This window comes from Eschrichtius robustus, chromosome 5 (assembly GCF_028021215.1).
Source record: "Eschrichtius robustus isolate mEscRob2 chromosome 5, mEscRob2.pri, whole genome shotgun sequence".
Taxonomy (NCBI): Eukaryota; Metazoa; Chordata; class Mammalia; order Artiodactyla; family Eschrichtiidae; genus Eschrichtius; species Eschrichtius robustus.
Window position 1 is genome coordinate 54,760,239 of NC_090828.1, and position 17,418 is coordinate 54,777,656.

Consider the following 17,418-nt stretch of genomic DNA (forward strand, 5'->3'; position numbering starts at 1 on the left):
ATTCTAGCATATACAAAATTATCGAATACCTCCCCTGTGCCAGTCACTATGCTAACGCTGAGGATACTGTCACCGTCCCTGTCCTCATATTTGCATTGGCCTAGTGGCAAAGACAGATTTTAGTCAGCTAGCCCAATGCATAAATGTAGAACTATAGCTGTGATAACAGCTGTGAATGAGAGGAACATCGTGCTATGAGAACACTTAATAGGAGGATTTGGTCCAGTCTGCTTTGTCCTTTGAGGAATTGACAATTGACTAAGACCTGAAGTATGAGTAGAATAAAGGTGGAGAAGGAATGTGTTGAGGAGAATGGTATCCCTGGCAGAGAACGTAGTAAAAAGTTCTGGGGCAACAAGGAGTATACCATGTGTGAGGTATTTAAAGAAGATATGGATGGAGGTAAAGAGATTGAGACAATCTGAAAGGGAAAATAGGGACCAGACCATGCCAGAAATGAAATCATGTTAAGGGGTGTGTCCTTAATTCTAAAACACTGGGAAGCCATTGGGGTGTGTGTGTGAGAGAGAGAGAGTGTTTAGAAATGATCTTTCTAATATATGGAGAATGGATGAAATGGATTGGAGAGGAGATGCAATTAAGAGGTGACTGCACAAATCCAGGAAACAGATGACGTTTTCTGGCTTATGGGGAATGGATAGTTTCCCAAGGGCTCTTCCAGTGGATCCCCAAGTGAGGTTGGGGATCCTCAAAGTGCTACTCTCAACTCCCCCGTCTATACTCTCTCCCTTGATAGTCCTTCAGTTTTCAGGCTTAAGCTCCCGTTTCTACCAGATGTTGCCCACACCGATAATGCTGTCTACTCCAGAGAGCGCAAACCGGTGGCCCATTTGCCAGAGAGCCATGTTTTGTTGATCCTTCAGTATTTTTTAATTTAAAAAATACCAATTACAAAACATTTAAAAATCAGAAGCTTTCACATAAAAATCCGTGTTTATAATTCTTTAGAAATTGGAAGCCCTATCAACACTGACCCTGTATTCCCTCATGTCCACAGTTGGTCAGCACTGGGTGACAGCAGATCCTGTGAGACTGGGCATGTATTTTCCACTTTGCCATAGTCCCTGACGTCTGGGTACCTGGCCCACATATTCACTGAGCTTTTGTTTGGTTACTGCAGGCATTAGCCTTTAAACCTCAGATTTAGTCCAATCACCTCAAGATACAGAGCGCTACAAGGAGAGTAGGCACCTTAACCAGCATATCACCACTAAAAACCAACTGAACCAGTGCCCAAATCTCACAGTCTTTCCACTCCCCTGTACTGATTTATGCCATCACTGAACTTCAGCATCCTACCATTTGGCAGTTAGCACCGTAGCAGTTGTTAGGCCAAGGTATTTGACCAGTTGTATTGGAGGCATTTTATGTTTACACATTTGAATTCCTTATTTTTAATAGAAGGTTACATATATTTTAAATTATATGATGAGTCCAAATATTACTATATAAAAACTTGCTCATATCAGTATTCTTTCTTCTAATTTTCTTCTAGAACTCTTAGAACGATCTCTAGCCCTTTTAAACAAAAGTCAACAACTCACAGACTTCATAGAAAAAATCAAGTGTGATGGACCTAATGTGAATCCCGAGATGATTCAGGGAGCTCAAAACAGCTGCCTGAAGATTGACAGTCTTCTTGAACTTCTCCAAGACAGGAGACGGCAATTAGACAAGTACCTGAAGCAACAGCAGCAGGAATTGAGTCAGGTTCTGCAGATATGTCAGTGGGACCAACAAGAAAGTCAGGTAACCCAAAGGGGCACTGATGGTGTCCTGACCTTGTCTAATGAAGTTTGCTTGTTATGTGGATGAGCCATTTCCTGGGGCAGCTTTTCAGTCATCATGGTCAAATCTTTTGGTCTTTGATTCAGACTACCAAGTTGTTTTCCTAAGCAAGTAATATAAAAACAAAGATTTTATTTCTTCTCATTATAATATTGATTTTTTAAATGGGAGAATACCCGCTAGCAGTTTTGAAAATGACTAGGTTCTATTGTTGGATTCTCTTTCGTGCTTCTGTCCAGGTCACTACCTTTAGTTACATTTCTTTGAAATTCTGAAAAGTTCATTGCAGTTTTCTTGAATGTTGGGGAGGCATGATGCTGCTAATGCCAGTGAAAAAGTCTGTCAGCCCGAAATAGAGATAATGTTCTTAGAAGAGTAGCCTGGCACCAATGAAGAAATATGACCTTGGCCTATGTCTGGATGCTCAGTGGTTAGAGGGCTTTGGGGTGGGAGGTTGATGAGTTTGCAGGCTTGTTAGAGCTCATTACTCAGACTGCAGGCCCAGCTCTGGTCAGTTGTCAATGTGCTTGCTATGCGTTCCTTGTGTCCCAATCACTTGAGAGTAAGAGTGGATAGAACTCTCTTTGCAAACCCCCAACTCAAATAGGTAGGATATTTATGGCTATATTTATAACTGGCCCAAGCCCATGCTTTAATCTGTACAGATTAACTGGAGGGAATTTTCAGAGAGAAATGAGGTGGAAGGACATCTGGTCTGGATGCATAGGAAAGGGGTCTCTTCATATATTTTATATTATTGCTCTGATCCGAACTGGAGAGATCGACATACAGCTGGTAGCAAATATGAGTGCAGGAGAAACTGGTTCTTTCAAGCTGGAAAAATGAGGATTTAAATGATTAACCTTTCAACTTATACTTATTGAGTACCTGCTATGTACCCAGATCCTATTATAAGTACTAGGGATACATAACACACAAGATAAAGTCCTTTTCTCCAGGAATTTTCCTTCTAGTGCATTTTCTCATCCTCAGCTCTATTGATCGCCAGTGCTAGGTAATTCCTTTGGGGAGGCTGTCCTGGGCACTCTAGGGTGTTGAGCAACATTCAGGGCCTCTACCCACCAGATGCCAGTAGAATATACTCTAGTTGTGACAACCAAAAAAGGTCTCCAGACATTGCTGACTGTCCCCTGGGGGCCAAAATTACCCCCAGTTGTGAACCACTGTTCTAGTGTGATGAGAAAGGCCTATGATAAACAAATGAACAATGACAAGTGCCATAAAGAAGGTCAACTAGGGCAGTAATTTTGACTTGTGTTGGTCTACTTTTAATCAGAGAAGGAATCACAGAAGGCCTCTCTGAGGAGGTGACATAGAGCAGACACCCAAATGCAGACACCTCCAGACATACAGTCGGCTTGCATTTTGTCATCTCCTCCTTTAAGTCACTATATACTTTCCAACCCACCTCCACCTTCAGCCCTTTTGTCTTGACTGCTACCATTCACTGTCCTGCTTCTTCTGTGCTTTGCCTGCCAAGCCATAGCGCCTCCCCAATTTAGTTCTTCCCCCACCCCACCTTCATATGCTCATTACCCAGAATACTATTATCCAATGCAATAGTCTTTAACTGATGATTCTGGCATAACAAAGGAGAACTAATGCTCAGGACAAGAATAAACTTAAAGTTGTTTATCAGACAACTATTTCCAAAGTGCCTTGTCCTCCGTATCATATGGCACTCTCTCCCTCTCTTTCTTTCTCTCTCTTCGTCCTTTTCTCTCTCCCCTAATCCTGACCTGACACCATGTTCCCAGAGCTGCTGTCCCCTTAAAAAGAACCTTCCTCTTATTTCTTTCTATTGAATTCATAACCCCCAACCCCTGCCTCTAGTGCTTCCAAGAATACACTAAAAACTCCTCTTACTTCATCATACAGAGTAGTTTATCCCTTTTAAACCACGACCTCTCTTATCCAGAGACATTGTATCTGCAAAGAGGCTTCCCAAACACAGGCCAATTTCCCAAGATTGAAAAAGCAGCTACAGTAAGTTTTATTTATTTAGTTTTAAGGTAGTAATTTTGCCATTCTGCTTCAAGACTGTGGCAATACTCATCCACTTATCCTCTGCAGTAAAAAAAAAAAAATCACATGAAGATTCAAAATGAACTATCTAATCCAGTCATATGCTTGAGGGAGATCTAGATACCTTGCCAACCCTAGAATCAGAAAGATGATTTGATAATAACTAAAGTAAGGTATTACAGAAGGTTTTTGACTTGGTGAGTTTTCTAACTTACGGGGTCTCATGTTTTGGTGGAAGTGTGTGCTCTTCTTTTGAGGGAGTGCTTTTTTAAATAGAATTTATTTTTTAGAGCAGTTTTAGATTCACGGAGAAATTGAGTGGAAAGTACATGGTACCCTCTGTTCCCACACGTGCACAGCCTCCCCCATTATCAGCATCCCCCATCAGAGTGGGACATTTGTTACAATTGATGAACCTGCATTGACACATCATTATCACCCCAAATCCATAGTTTACACTAGGGTTCACTCTTGGTGCAGTACATTCTATAGGTTTGAAAAAATGTGTAATGACATGCATCCACCATTGCAGTATACAGAATAATTCTACTGCCCTACGTATCCTCTGTTCTCCTCCTTTTCATCCCTCCCTGCCTAATTCTTGGCAACAACTGATCTTTTTACTGTTTCCATAGTTTTGCCTTTTCCAGAATGTCATATAACTGAAATTGTACAGTATGTAACCTTTTCAGATGGTCTTCTTTTGCTTATTAATATGCATTTAAGATTCCTCCATGTTTTTTCATGGCTTGATAACCGTTTATTTTTAGTGCTGAATAATATTCCATTGTCTGGATGGACCACAGTTTATTTATCCTGTCACCTACTGAAGGACGTCTTGGTTGCTTCCAAGTTTTGGCAATTATGAATAAAGCTGTTATAAGCATCCATGTGCAAGTTTTTGTGTGGACATAAATTTTTAATTCATTTGGGTAAATACCAAGGAACACAATTGCTGGATGATATATGCTAAGATTATATTTATAAGAAACAGCCAAACGGCCTTCCAAAGTGGCTGTACCACTTTTGAAAGAGAGTTTCTGTTGCTCCACATCCTTGTCAGCACTTGGTGTTATCAGTGTCTTGGACTTTGGCCACTCTGATAGGTGCATAGTGGTACCTCATTGTTATTTTAATAAGTCTCATCTTTAAATTGGAAATAATAACAATTCACAGAGTTGTTCTAAGGATTAAATGGAATAACATGTGTAAAACATGTTGTACAATGCCTACCATTTTAAAAGATGCTTAATAAATATTAGTTTCCTTGTCCTCCCTCTGCTTGGTTAAACCTTACAACTTACGAATTCTTTCTCATTCAGTTCCTATTCTTTCCCCTGGGTTTAGCATTACTGTTGTTATACGTGTCTAAGTTTCTTAATACTGTTTAGTTTTTGGAGGCTGCCATAGGTATAGTAAGGCTTTAAGATGCACAGTTGTGGTTAAAAGAACCAGGCTTTCACTTAGACTCTACTCCTAATAGTCTAGAACCAAAATCAATTTAGTAATAATCTTAAGGATAAATATTATTTTAAATAAAATTGGTCAATTTCAGAAATATACAAACAGCTCATACTGCTCGATATCAAAAAAACAAACAACTCCATCAAAAAATGGGCAGAAGATCTAAATAGACATTTCTCCAAAGAAGACATACAAATGGCCAACAGGCACATGAAAAGATGCTCAGCATCGTTAATTATTAGAGAAATGCAAATCAAGACTACAAATGAGGTATCACCTCATACCGGTCAGAATGGCCATCATCAAAAAGTCTATAAATAATAAATACTGGAGAGGGTGTGGAGAAAAGGAACCCTCCTACACTGTTGCTAAGAATGTAAATTGGTGCAGCCACTATGGAGAACAGTATAGAGGTTCCTTAAAAAACTAAAAACAGAGATACCATATGATCCAGCAATCCCATTCTTGGGCCTGTATCAGGAGAAAACTATGATTCAGAAAGATACATGCACCCCAGTGTTCATTGCAGCACTATTTACAGTAGCCAAGACATGGAAGCAATCTAAATGTCCATCGACAGATGAATGGATAAAGAAGATGTGGTACATATACATAATGGAATATTACTCAGCCTTAAAAAGAATGAAATAATGCCATTTGCAGCAACGTGGATGGACCTAGAGATTATCATGCTAAGTGAAGTAAGTCAGACAGAGAAAGACACATATCATATGGTATCACTTATATGTGGAATCTAAAAACTGATACGAATGAACTTATTTACAAAACAGAAATAGACTCACAGACAGAAAACAAACTTAACGGTTACCAAAAAGGAAAGGTGGGGGAGGAGGGATAAATTAGGAGTTTGGTATTAAAATATACACACTACTAATAAAATAGATAAACAAGGACCTACTGTATAGAACAGGGAACTATACTCCATATCTTATAATAACCTGTAATGGAAAAGAATCTAAAAAAGAATATATATATATATAACTGAATCACTCTGCTATACATCTGAAACTAACACAACATTATAAATCAAATATATTTCAATAAAAATTTTAAAAAGATCATGAGACCAAATAAATAAATAAATGTTAAAAATTGGTCAATAAATAAGTCATTTCCTTAAATATAAAATTTAAGGCTCTTAATTTTAAAACGCCCCATATTACACTTTCTTTTGCTAATACCAGTGACAGCAGCTCGAGTAAATAATCACTGTCACTGTTGTTTCTGTGTGCTTGTAAGAGCACATATCCTGGGGCCAGATTGTTTGCTGCGTTCAAATCCTGACTGCACCATTTGCCAGCTGAGTAACTGAGCAATTATTTAACCTCCCTGAGGTTGTTTTCTGTAAAATGTGATGTAATAGTACCTACACCATAGTGTTACTAGAATCATCAAATGAGCTATTATATGTCAAGTGCTTAGAACTGTACCTGGCACATGGAAACTGCTATATTAGTATTAACATTTTTTGTCATTATGTCTGAAAAGAACCGTGAAGGCCCAACCCATTACATACTCCCGCAGTCCTACCCTTCTTTGCTCACATAAAGACTTACATTAAAGGCTAATTTCATTATTTATTTTGCATTCACAAGGTGTGATCAAATAAAAGTCACTTTTATAATCTTAGCCATACTGTTCAATGGGCACTCAATTAATGATTTAAAACAAGAATATAGTTGTATTATTTTCTGCTTGTGACTTAATAATGTTCACTTATTAGTGAGTTAAAACTGTAGATGAGATTACTATCCATACAGATAATTGCGATTAGCCTTTGACATGCTGCCACCTTTAGACCTTTATCCAAGCATGAGCATAGTCACAGGCACACACACATTTATTAAAGAAAAAACAAAGCAAGCAAACAAAAACTAATGGAATTAACCTATGCATACTATCTTATTACCTAATGTCAAATTGAACACGTCATAGACATAGTCTTATGTCAAAAGTACCATAGATAATTTTCATGTAGTATGTCACTATTTGAATATAGCACAATTTAAATAATATCTTACTGATGAAGAAGTAGAGTCTCTTCAGTTTCTCAATATTAGAAACAATAATTAATGTTTACTGTGTTGGTAATTATGTGAGCAAGGAAATATTTTTAAATCCAGATAGGTACAAGCATAATTAACTTACCTAAGTTTTCAAGTTTTTCCTGAATGTTCTATTTTAAAGTTTTGTTGATGATACAATGGGGAAGAATAGCAGCAGGGACACCAAATTGAGTGTAACTCTGTTAGTAATTTGAGTTCTATGATTATCATGTTCCCAGAAGATCTACCTGATAAGCCTAGAACATTGTGGAACCACAGAGGCACATGCTTCATTGGAGGGTAAAGATATTTTTGTCAGTTCTGTACTGTTTTTTAAGGGAACATAGAAGCTGTCAAACCTTCCATTAATAAAATATCAGGTTTTTCAATCATTTTAACCATGTAAAAAGAAGGAAAATTAAACGGAGAATTAGAGCAAAGATTACTAATGAATAATAATGTGGATGTCTGAATATCTAATGCATCTTCTCTCATAAGAGCCATTTAAAAGATGCATTTAGTGCTTCTCTGTTTCTAAACGCTTATAGCCTAATGCTTTTGAACTATAATAGTTTACCTAATTCTCCTTTGGAAAAGAAATTAGGTGACCAGAATGATGGCGACTTAAGATTTATATCAATTGCAGAAAAAAAAGCAAATGAAGACCACATACTTTTCTATCTTAATTGGGATGTGATAGCCTGAAAAACATAATCATAGCATGTCCTCTCTTTATCATTGTTTTCAGATGTAAAAAAATGCACTTGTTTTACATTTAAAGATGAGCAGCTGACCTTTTTTCCCAACTCCAGCCTCGTCTTATTTTGCAGATAATCTGCTTCATTAATGAAAATCAGAAGCAGCTTGGAGTATTTCGTTCATAATTAATTATCTTGGCAAGAAGATTTATGAATGTAATTTTTCTCAGTTGCTCCAGTCAGGAATAAGTGAGACAAACAAATAAATTAAAACTAGGTTATTCATGGTCTCTTTGTACAAGGCAGTATCAAGGACATCTAGGAGAATTAAATAAGACATAAGGGCAGATCATATTTTTACTACCCAGATCACATATGCTTACAAGATACCCATCTTTGTGGGAGGAAAAATGGGTAATAGAATTCACATTTGGAAGTTTTTATAATTTGAGTACCATGTATATCATAATCATGTAACCATATGTAATCATATTCTTTGTTAATAGGCAATTTAAATGATATCAGTGATATCATGATATCAGTGATATCAGCCTCAGGGCATCAGTCTTGTACCTGCTGGGCAACTGTAAAACTCTGTGTGTCTGTGTGTGTGTGTGCTCACAGCTGTGTGCACATGCATGTATATTCTCCTTTGTATGATGCTACCTTCTGACTAGGATTTAGAGCTTGAATGGTTGACCAGCTTAAATTAATATGAGGTAACAAAAGTGCCTAGCTTAGTGGCTACAACATAGCAAGGTTTTTTTTTATCTTTCTTTGAATTTAGCTTTAATTTTCTAATTGAAGTATAGTTAATTTACAATGTTCTGTTCGTTTCAAGTGTACAGCAAAGGTATTCACTTATATATATGTGTGTATATCCATCTCTCTCTCTCTCTCTCTCTATATATATATATATATATATTCTTTTTCAGCTTCTTTTCCATTATAGGTTATTACAAGATATTGAGTATAGTTCCCTGTGCTATACAGTAGGTCCTTGTTTACCTGTTTTATATATAGTATTGTGTATATGTTAATCCCAAACCCCTAATTTATCTTCCCCCCCCTTCCCGTGAATATAGCTTTTTAACATTGGGTGGCATAAGACTTAAATAAGGGTTGAATTATCTTATTATTGGATACTGGTATCTGATAGTTCAATCCAGTAACAGATATACATGACTTTCCAACCACTCATAGATTAAAATTTATCACAGAATTTCATTTTAGCACATAGGCTGTCTCTAGAATTCACTCTAAGTTATGCCAGGGTAAATACAAAGTATCTTAAAGTGTTTGTAGGAGAAACATGTGATTTTGAAAGCAATAGAACCGCCTCCTAATTAGAATGCATGCTACTACCATTACTTTCAATGACACTGCATGTCAAAGGTAGTAACAGAAGACTCTGGTACAGATGGTGTGGATATCAATCCCAACTTTTATATTTACTTGCTTTATGACTTTGGGCAAGTTACTCAGCCTCTGTGCCTCAGTTTCCTTTTCTGTAAAATGGGAATAATAATAGTATCTATTTATAAATTTGTTATAAAAATAAACAAGATTATATATGTAAATATTCTTAGAGCATGGCTTGGCATATGGTAAGTGCTCAATAAATGTTCACCATATCTCTACATCTTTCGATGGTTAGTTTCTGAGCTTTACTGGATAATCACCAGCACATTAAAATCCTACATATTAGCCAGATCCCATACCAATTCTCTAAATCACTAGATAATCTTAGCTTTCTAAAATTATGTGGAGGGGGAATGAATGCCATTTCATGGCTTGGTATCCAGCCTACTTTATTCAAAAGGTCAACTTTATTTGTAAGATTAAGTTAAAAATCAATTTTCCTCTCCCTTTCTCCACCCTTTAGCTATTTCTTTAGCTCATTTATACCTATTGTAATTGATTACATTTTCATTAAGCTTAGTTTTTCACTTCAGTATACCATTCAATTGGACTGATGGCTTCACAACATTTTAATTGGGCACAGTTACTTAAGATGGTAAGAGGGTTGGGGGACACACACTGTGACTAAATTACCTTCTCAGCAGTGATAAGACTGATGACAAAGCTGTTTGATGTGTGTGCTCCCTGGAAAAGGCTCTTCAGTGCTCCCATTGTATGCACCTTCCATTGTGTGACAAAGTTAGCAGCTGCTACTTGAGCTGTCTGCTAAGCCCCAGGGCTGCCTGTGTATCTTTCCACCATCCTGACCTCTTTTTCTTCCCTGCCTCTGGTGCTGGAGATTGTTGGCTTTCCTTTTCTCAACACCACTGCCACCCCATACTGGGCAGGGAGTGGGACTCATTCTCTCCTCTACCCTCATTTTCATGGTTCCCAAAGACAAGCAAAGAGGCCCAATTAATTTTAATGCTTTTTATAGGGCAACTCATAAGCAAACAAACTAAATGGCACACTTTAAAAGGATTAAAACATCCTTTAAAATGTAACAGTTATTTATCCTGTCAATATGATAGTTTCTGGCTCTCGTTTTTTCTGACAACTAGGTGTTTAGGCCAAAGCTTCAGTATGAACTCCCTTAGGCTGCATGACCTAGGATCTGGGATGATAATATGAAAATGTGACTTTGGTCTCACTCCCAAGTAGCCCTGTATGTTCCTCTCTCTCCCTCTCTCCTTCTCTCTATCACACACGCACACACACACACACACACACACACACACACCCACACCCACACACACACAGTGAATGGCTCCAGATAATTTAGGGTGGAACCCTAAGTTATACTGGGAAAACCATGCCTTAGATATCTTAGGCAGAGATGCACATCACCAGGACACTCGGTTGGGTCTCTGTTTCCTTTCTTGAAAAAAAGACTTCCTTCCACTGCTGGTAGGATTCTTACCAATGACTCAGAGTTAATGCTAGAAATAGAATTTAGGTCCAGAGACTACTACTGTATTGATTTTATTCATTGGACTAAATAGTTTCGACTGTTTAAGTAGTTGGAGGTTAAGAAACTGCCTAAACACAAACAAAAGTTGAGGGCAATCTTGGTAAGGGAAGAAGTCCTTAGTGCCATTTTTCTTGAATTATAGATGTGAGAAGAGAAATGATATGTTAAGACAAGTCAAAATAATCAGAAGACAAATTTGTTAGCACAAGTAGAATAATTAAATACATAAAATTATGGTTCTAGACAGGGAGATAGATTATCTGTGAAGCTGTTAAAGTAACAAAAATTTTGCCTCAAGACAAACAACATATTTTAGCTTTCCTACTGCGCATCAATAGAGAATACTGGGATCTGATCATTTGTTGAGGAGATACTAATACCTTCCAGTTGACTTCAGTTAATCATGGAGGGCTTTCAAGTTCCACAGAAGAAGATTGTGAGCTTTGTCCTCCTAGAGTCTCTGAGATGAAGTCCAAATAATAACAAGCCAATAATTAGATCAGTCCCAGAATACATCCCAAGCCACGTTTTTGGCAGGAATTCTTTTTCTTTCTCTGCTCCCAAGCCCTCAAGTACAATCATCAGAGACACGTTTCCATGCCTCTTCTCCTAATATGCATTATCACCTAATGGAGCTAATGGATATTTGAAGTCTGGTTATTGCCTAGTTAAATACAGAGCACATTTGACCAGATTTCCTAATACAAAATAATGACAAGTGGTTTCCCTACTGTAAAAAAGAAAAAGAACAAAACCTTACGGGAGCTAAAATGGTTGTTATAATACTAACATGCCTTCAAAATCAAAGTAGACATTAGAACTGTCACCTGAGGCCATCAACTATAATTGAAAAGACCTTTGTATATGTGTGCATCTTTGATAATTGGAAGAGAGACTATCAAAACATCTTGAGTTAAAGAAGATACATAACTGATGTCTTTTTCCTCCTTTATCAGTTTTTTTGTCTCTAATAGTAACTGTTTATTCATCAAAAACTGTTCTGCACATGGAAAAGAAAATGAAAGTGATTTGGAGAGATTTTCATCTTCCCTTAAGCATTTCTGTTAAGATATTTGAATTACTTATTGCTAGTTCACCTTCCCCAGCATAGTTTTAAACAAAGATCAAAAAATAAGATCTGATCTTGGATTGTAGAACAAATTGCAGAAAAAGAGACCGTGATGGTTTATGGCAGTATGATGCCTAGCTTTGGGCTGCAGCAAAAATTCACCTTCTTGCCACCTGAGTTGTTTATCCTTGATTGTCAGAAAGCATTTTTCTATTGCTCGTGTTCCCCGTGTTTTAGTCCTGTCTTTGGCACGTGCTGTTTGGGAACTGGAATTCTCAGTTTGTCCTTGCTGTCTCCTCTGCCCGCAGCCAGCCTCTTCCTCTAAGGCACTCCTTCTGGCAGACCTGGCCCACACGTCCGTTCTCCTCTCTAATGCAGTATGTCCACTGAGCCCCCGTGATTATTCACAGGGCTTACTTCCATGTTAGAATTAGATTCTGTAACTATAGTGTTGCATTTTAGTTTTATCTTAAGAACATTCGTGAACATAGCCTAATAAGAAACATTCCTCTTCCCTGGAATCCTTTGGTTCTACAGATGGATATGATGAGAAGAAAAAACACTAGACAAGGAAGCATGAATTCTGACTATGGCATTTCTGCCTCAACCTGTAGGACTTTCCTCTTGTTGGTTGTGTGACCTTAGATGAATTGCTTACCCTGACAGGGGCTCAGTTTCCTTATTTGTTGAAAAAGCAACTGCCTCCATCATAGGAGGTATAAGGATTGGGTGAGGTAACCTGAGACCTGCCTATAGTACCTGACACCGCTCTGGGAAGGTCCTATTCACTTCTCTTACTTTCCTCATTCTTATCTCCCAGCAGGGGTCCAGGTGAGACTGGATCATTCAACAAGCAAAAACTAGCCTTTTCTTGCCCAAAGCTGATAAGATCAGTAGTGCTCTCTTCCAACCTTCCCACTCTTTCTGGTATCAATACATTCCTGCCTCAACTTTCCTTAATGCATCTTCAGTACCCTGCACCTACAAAAAATGCTTACGTCTCATCTAATCAAATGAAAAAGTTGGAAAGAACCCCTCTGTTACCTCTGCTTTCCTCGAAGCTGTCAACCGATCCCCCCTTTCCTTATCCAATAAACTTCTTTGAAAGAGTCATTAGTTCTACTTCCTCACCACCACTCAGTGGTCTATTCATGTTTACCAACCATAATCTCATCCCACCGTTCTCTTGACTCTGCTATTTTAAATTACCCTTAATTAATACTCAGTCCTTAGATCTACATTTAACAAATAAGGATAATCTGAATATCCTTGAATTACAGAACCATCCAATAAAATATATAATACAAGCCATAAATGTGATTTTAAATTTCTAGTAGCCACATTAAAAAAGTGAAAAAAAATTTAAAGAGAAAAAAGTCACATTAAAAAAAAGCAATAATATATTTTGTTTAATCCAACATATCTAAAATAGCATGTCAACATTTAATCAATATTAACAATCAACAAGATATTTTCATTATTTTTTATACTAAGTCTATGAAATCAGCTATTTTATACTTAGAACACATCTCAATTTGGATTTGTCACATTCCAAGTACTCAGTAGCCATATGTGGTTAGTAGCTACAGTATAGGACAAAGCAGATCTACACCATTTGACTGAGTCTTCCTGGCATCTCTCTTTAACTTCCAAGGCAGCTCTTGGTTTTCAGTGAACATCCCTGATTGCTCCTTCTTTGCGTCTTTGTTGATTTCCCTTCCCTTTCTCTCTGGCTCCCTTCAACCTCTAGTAAGTGTTTCCCCTCCGATCCCCACCTCACCTCCGCAAAAAAAGATCTACCCCACTCCTTCTCTACCTTAGTTCTACCTCCTCTGAGTACTGAGTACTTAGAATGTCATGTCATACAGGTGGGATGGCCACAAACATATCACTTAGATCAATCTGAAAGGTAGGAACTGGGAAGAGAAAGTAAAAATATTCTCATTGGGCTTCCTTGGTGGCTCAGTGGTTGAGAGTCTGCCTGCCAATGCACGGGACACAGGTTCGAGCCCTGGTCTGGGAAGATCCCACATGCCGCGAAGCAAGTGGGCCCGTGAGCCACAGTTACTGAGCCTGCGCGTCTGGAGCCTGTGCTCCGCAACAAGAGAGGCCGCGATAGTGAGAGGCCCATGCACTGCGATGAAGAGTGGCCCCTGCTTGCCACAACTGGAGAGAGCCCTCGCACAGAGATGAAGACCCAACACAGCCATAAATAAATAAATAAATAAAATTTAAAAAAAAATGCCAGAAGAAGTAATGATTCCCAAAGAGCCCATCTAATCTGACAATTTACAAAAAAAAAAAAAAAAAATTCTCATTTTCCCTTTTAATCCATCATTGCCCAGAACTAATTTCCAGTGCATACTCTGAATGCGTTTTGTTCTTCCTTTCTTTCCACATGCCCCCAACCCTTGGCTCATGTTTCTATCCTTTTGCAGGGACCATGTTCTATAGAATAGAATGTCCTGATGCATCATTTACTGTACTTATCACTGAGGCCTTTGAACAGCAGCTGATATAATTTAAACGCTTATAAAAAGTGCTCTTGGAATATCTGTGCAGCTGTCTGCAATAGCTACTCACGGGATGCAATGACTGATTTACATTATGGTTGACATGCTGTCGGTTATTTAGGGTGTCTTGCTTTTACATCAGATGGACTCTGAGAGTCTATTCTGCGTGCATCTCCCAGCACACAAAGTAAATCTGATCTAAGAGGCTGCTCATGTATGTGACTGCCTCATGATGAGATGTAACACCCTGACGATGAACCATTTTCTTCTGAGTGTTATGCCAACCTGTTTTTATGTTTCTTCCCAGGGTGCACTTGGTAGTAAAAATGTGTAGATCTAGAGAGTCAGTATGCTTTATCAGGCAGGTATGTGATCAGGATATATGGAATACCACCATAGATCTTACATTCTCTTATAGGTAATATTTAGTATTGCCATGCCCAAGGGAATAGTATCCCTTTGGGGGGAGCTGAAATAGTATTTGACAAATCTAGGGGATGAGGTCAGTAAATACCTTTAAAAAATCAAAACATCTTGCTCCTTCCCAGCTTTCATCACTGCTGGCATATGTTAGATGACAAGTCTTTGACTCACAGAATTTAATAAGATTATCTGAGGGTTCAGACTTCTCACCTGTTTTTAGAGATTAGTGAACACCTGTTTGTATCCATGTTTTCTTCACTCAGATTCTATATTAACTTTCCCTATTAAAGCATTCTTGAGATTTTTGAGTTCCTACCACTTTAGCTAAAAATAAATAAAGCTCACTCCCAGTACTTAATAAAATAAAGGATCTCTGAAAGTTAGTTATATTCAGGATCCATTTTTCTTTGATGAAACCCTTAAATCATTCCTCTAGTTGTGTTTTTATATAGGCCTACTGCATCTTTTGTGAGAAATTTTAATAAAAATTTAATAATGTACAAATTTTATAGCTCTTGATAAAATACTCTCTGGGGGTTTTGATATGCACATAATACATATCATTTAGTCCTAATTGGGATACCAGAAAGACAAACCATCCTCAAATCTTTGTAAATACATAAACACCGTACTTGAGATATGGGGACCGGCTAATATGTGTATTGTGCACAGATCACCAAATGTTCTGAAGAGAATGAGGCGTACTTCACATGAAAACTGCTACAGGGTCACCGTTATTCTTTTCTTTGCACTGACAGTAGCCTAAAATGCTGGTCAACAAAGATTTCCAATTAGCAGAAAGCTGGAGAAACCCTGTTCCTGCCTATTTTACTGCCTATTCTATGCTGGAAAATGCTAAGTGTTGGTATAGACATTTGATCTCATAATCAGCTTTGTGATATCAGCCCTGTAATGGTAAAGGAGTGTATTCTTCTCCATAACCCCTAACTTGACTTCTGTGTAGTGTGTGTAGTGTGTGTGTGTGTGTGTGTGTGTGTGTGTGTGGTGTATGTTTATTTATTTTTTTAACATTTATCCATTAAGTTTGCCGTCTTTTTTAAAATAAATTTATTTATCTTATTTTATTTATTTTTGGCTGCGTTGGGTCTTAGTTGCTGCGTGCGGGCTTCCTCTAGTTGTGGTGAGCGGGGGCTACTCTTCTTTGTGGTGCGCGGGCTTCTCATCGCGGTGGCTTCTCTTGTTGCGGAGCACGGGCTCTAGTCGCGCAGACTTCAGTAGTTGCAGCACATGGGCTCGGTAGTTGTGGCTTGCGGGCTCTAGAGCGCAGGCTCAGTAGTTGTGCACAGGCTTCGTCGCTCCACGGCATGTGGGATATTCCCAGACTAGGGCTCGAACCCGTGTCCCCTGCATTGGCAGGCGGGTTCTTAACCACTGCACCTCCAGGGAAGCCCTGTGATGTATGTTTGTTGTGTGGAGCTTCAGGACTAACATAACTTTCTCTTTGGCCACCTGCTTCACATGTCTCTCCATGTTATAAGAGTTCAGAGAAATCCTGAGGCTGTGGCAGACAAGACAAGCTAGGCTGGAGAAAGACCTAGTGTGTATCCTGGGCAGTGCCACCACTTTAAGTGGGCTGCCGGGATTCATTTTTCAGATGTGAAGTAATTTCCCCTGATGACCACAGACTTTAAGTTGCCCAAGGATGGTAGCAGGGCACAGTGGAAACAGCATGGACTTTGGAGTAATGTAGGTGTGGGGACAGATCCCGGCTCTGCCACTTACTGTATGGCCCTGGATAAGCTGCTTAACCTCTCCTCATCTCTACAGTGTCAATATCATACTTGTTATAGAGTTGTTGAGAGAAAAAGAGATGATGCCCGAAAACCAACTAGCAAACTGTTTAGCATGTAGTGGGGTTCTTACGAATCGGTAGCTATGATGTGATCATGAGAATAATGCTGTATAAGATTTGAGAGTAAAAATCCAACTCTCTTTCCTTTAATTGGGATAAGGAATCTGCATCCAGGGGCCACATGTTATCAGTCTCACATCAACTTACATCATCATTTTTAAAAGCACAGCTTCTTTCAAGTCTTTTGTTATTTGTTGTTTTAACACTGTGTAAGGCACGTATTGTAAATCAAGTCTAAATGAATGTGAGTTATGCCCTTAGACATTTATAATGTCAATGGAATTTTAATAACTTCTCCATTTCCTTTTCTGAATACAGATTTTCAGCAATTGCTACAAAATAAGTATTTTTGCATTGTCTTTTAACAGTAGAAACATAATTCTACATATGCTATTTAGTATCTTCATGTGAGTCTATGTAACTACACTCAGATTCATAATCTTATATTCTAAAAGAATGCATGGTTTATAGACTGTGTGGGAATCTATTTTGGTTCTTCTTCGCTAGGAGATTTTGAATTATTTT

At 38.2% G+C, this 17,418-nt stretch overlaps 1 protein-coding gene across 1 annotated transcript in view; it reads left to right on the plus strand.

The window, feature by feature from the left end:
• CCDC141 (coiled-coil domain containing 141) overlaps window positions 1–17,418 on the plus strand; it is a 205,383-nt gene that overhangs the window by 62,449 nt on the left and 125,516 nt on the right. Inside the window, exon 7 of the mRNA XM_068543883.1 lies at window positions 1,517–1,770. Coding sequence (XP_068399984.1) covers window positions 1,517–1,770 — 254 coding nt within the window. The remainder of the gene's footprint in view (window positions 1–1,516; window positions 1,771–17,418) is intronic.